The 3,793-nt window shown below is 39.0% G+C and overlaps 1 protein-coding gene across 1 annotated transcript in view; it reads right to left on the bottom strand.

Moving 5' to 3' along the window:
• The window catches only part of LOC107678079 (arrestin red cell-like), a 44,221-nt gene extending 42,126 nt beyond the window's left edge, over positions 1-2,095 (bottom strand). The window contains exon 1 of the mRNA XM_016473206.1: positions 1,862-2,095. Within this exon, the coding sequence (XP_016328692.1) occupies positions 1,862-1,884 (23 nt within the window). The 5' untranslated portion in view covers positions 1,885-2,095. The remainder of the gene's footprint in view (positions 1-1,861) is intronic.
• Positions 2,096-3,793: the final 1,698 nt, after the last annotated feature.

Below are 3,793 nucleotides of genomic sequence, written 5' to 3'. Positions count from 1 at the left end.
ATCTACTTCCGGAAGGCCACATAAAGTGCTTTTGCTTTCGCACTGAAATACACAGCGTCTCCCTGACATGACTGCATCAACACTACTGCTGTTCCTGAAACCACGCCTTCTTTCTTTGCTTGCACATTTGGGCAGCATTATGCTAATATTTCCACATCGTGATGTAGATATGTGGGGGCGTGTTAGAACGAGGCGTTTTAGGTAGGTGTGGCTGACTCTTAACTTTTATAAAGAATATCTCTTTGGATTTGAGACTTTAGTCTTTGCAACTTTACAGATCTTCTTTATGCACCAAGAGCTTGTAACACTCCAAAGAGAAAGGAAAACTTGAAATCGCATCATATGACCCCTTTAACTAACGTACTCAAGGATTAGCTCAGTGAATAATTAAAAAAAGAAAACAGACCCGGCTAGAACAAGCGGAGTGATACAAAATTGTGAAAGGGCGTTCCTGTAGCGATACCAGTACAATATCTCACGGTTCTCAACCAATCAGGTTTGAGAACCAGAACGAACTGTTGTATAAATTATTAGAAGATATAGAGTGACAACTGATATTAATATGATTTTTTTTGCAGGTATTCTGTTATACAGTTAAACATTACAAGCTATCAAAATTTCATCTTACTTTTTGATCATATAACATCTGCACTAAATTACATATTTTTGCTATGTTTGGGCCTCTAAAAATGGAGGTGTATTTCCTCCTTGACCGTGAGCTCCATATCACCACCAAACTTTTTACAATTTTTCATATATATAAAGGTTAAAAAAAAAAACATTCAATTTCAGAAAAAATAAATCGTCAGGCTTGTGGGGTTAAGAAAACTAACATGACATGTGAATATGAAAAGGGCCTCTTGCATGTATTGTGCAAGTACTAACTGTCATACGTCAAATCAACATGCAACTCTCTGTTAAAGCCCAAAATGTAGCCCCTAAATAGACAGGAGGCAAAAAGCCCATGGGTTTCCTCTCTCATGATGGTGTGAGCCGTGACATGTAAGGCACAACTGAAGGCACAACTGAGAAAACTGCTGGGTTACTCATCAAACTCAGCGCACGTACATGGTCGCCCACGATTCGACTATCTATATACACTGCGCCTATAGGGCCTAATCTGCACAGACAGGCTCGGAGAGGTGTTCAAATGAGATTTTAGGCACATCAAACCCCAGCACTTTTCTGCAACAGGAAACGTCGAGGCCTTTTCTGAAAGTTGAGGAAGTGAGCGTGCAGTGATGAGCAGGAATTTCTCGCACTGGCTGAGACAGACAGACTTTTCGGCTTCTGGCAGAGAGGCGGAAAATAATAAACCGTCTGCTCATTTTCAGTCATGCAGCATTAAAATAACCTGTCGTAGTAAGAGCGTGTTATTGTAGCGAATAAATATGACTAGCCGCAGCGAGCGATGCAAAACAAATTATGTCACAACTTGGGTCCTCAAACAGCAAAGATAACATCAGATCGCAGTTGAATAAGACGAGCCGTTAAAGCAACTAAATGCCGCACTCCTACGCATACTCCGAAGAGATTTCAATTGCAAGGCTGTACAAGAACAGAGCAGGGCTGTACCGTGCAGGTCAGTCACCCCACCCTAGGTGAAGTACATATGATGTTCAGTGTGATCATGTTTTTAAGATGATCGTTTGCTTCGAGTGCCGATGCATATCCTGTAGTAGGCTACAGATTAAACGTGTGCCTCACTCAGATAAACTAGTAGGTTTCCCACGCCATCCCTCCAGCCTCGGAGGTTCGGTGGAATTGTTCATCATAGGGTTGGCTGTGATATTATGATATCGTGACTTCAAAATAAGAAGTCAGAGCCTGAATTGGACCTGCGCTGAAAACTGCCTCTTACCTGGTCCCCGCCTTGTCGCCCATCTCCGCAGGCTTTTTCCTTCAATAAGGGGAAGATGCTGTGTATTGGATATCTAACCGAGCCGAGACTTCGAGTAAGGCGGTCCTCTTTTCCTCAATCGCTGCCACTCTCGCTGGCTTTCGCTGGGTAGTTTCCGCAGCCCAGAGACGGAAGCCTCTCTCCCCACTCCGCTCGCTGCCGCTTCAGACAGCAAGCAACTGCGCTTTGGCCTCAGAGTTTGATGGGCATCGTGAGTAGCCAATCAAATGTGGAGAAATCTCTGACGTCATCCCGTGGGTCACCAAATCCTCCCACTTTGCCCTAGGGACTACCAATCAGAAATGTCGTTTAGAAAGAACGTGTGCTTCTTAGTACAGTATGAGGAAAAACTAAAACATTTACATATTTACGTTACGCACAATCTTTCGGCGTATCCGAGAACCTGTTCAGCGTTTTACGGAGAAACTGTGGAAATGTCAAACGTTGAAATGTGTTCTCTGTAAGGGGATCATTAAAATGTCAAAATGATGAGGCGAATGGCATTAAACAGGAAAGAAACAGACTGCGAAGGATTGATAAACTGCATTTGTGAAACTATAGTTAATTTTCTCCACGACAAACTAATATAGAGTTCATTTATGACTGCATATGACTCCCATTTATTTTTAGCATGTCGCTAATGTCATTATCGAACGAATTCCCATGATGGCATGGCATTATGTAACCCAACCATGAACTCATGCAAACTTATACAATAAAATAGAGCCTTGCCCCATCTAGCGACGTAAATTTAAACAACATGCATATAAATGTCACCAGAGGAATATTCCTGTCAAATATATATCTTAACACAACTGCTGTTGATTACGAATTGTTGTATAATAATGTGCTTACATAGATATATTTAGAAAATAAGCCAGAAGATTCTTTAAGAGTTCCTACAATGAAGAACGTTTAGTTTGAGATCAAACTGAAAATCAGGGATCCATAGACTAACCACTGATGATTTAAAGACCATAGTGGACCACAAGGACTTCATTACACCCCAAACTGGACTGTTGAGTGCTTTGTCTAAGAGTAGTACATTACATATGTGAACCATGATACAGCTGAGGCTATTGTTTTTTAAGTGATGAATATTTATGTAATTTGAAACTATTGCTGCTGATGTTGAAGAAAGACGTATATATGGGTGATTCTTAGACTATGGGCACTTTTATGTTCTTTGGTCATATTTTTAAAAATACATATAATTTTGTACAAATTCCTCTTTCTTTGTCAAACTAACAATAAAACCACCTTAAAAACTTTTTACTACCTTTCTATTATGATTTTTTCATACTTTTCAACCTCCTTATAGGTGTCAAAATCACTGTTTTCTCCTTGTCGCACACCCAGACTTTTAAACTTCAACAATGAAAATACAGTTTAAAAATATGACTTATCTGGTAACTATTAATGTACCTGAATTAAGCACTAGTAAAATAATTAAAATACATAATAGTATTTAATGTGAGACCACGATCAATATTACTTTCTATACAAAATATAGCTGTCGCACAATATTGGTGTCATTTCCACCACAACACTGTAATGTCCCTTTAAAAAGTTTGTGTGAAAGATTGTTTAGGTGGTTTCTATGGAAATGTTCAGTGACATCAGAGCACATGTTGGACATGGAGGGAATTTAAATTTTCATCAACAACAAATGAAGAAAAATCAAGGTAAATATTGCTTGATCAGTTAATATATTTATTCTACGTCATTTCCAAACATGCTGTACCTTCAAGGGTGTTTTTAAAAAGCTAAAAATTTTAAGTTAAATAAGAGTATTTTGCATACATGAAATGCTAAGTATTAATTCAAAGCTAATCAGTGAAGCTATCTTCCATTTTTTCACAAAAAAACTACAGAAATGTCATTGCCACCACA

The sequence above is a fragment of the Sinocyclocheilus anshuiensis genome, unplaced genomic scaffold (genome assembly GCF_001515605.1).
Source record: "Sinocyclocheilus anshuiensis isolate Anshui unplaced genomic scaffold, SAMN03320099.WGS_v1.1 scaffold1673, whole genome shotgun sequence".
Lineage (NCBI taxonomy): Eukaryota > Metazoa > Chordata > Actinopteri > Cypriniformes > Cyprinidae > Sinocyclocheilus > Sinocyclocheilus anshuiensis.
This window is presented reverse-complemented; position numbering and strand designations above follow the sequence as displayed.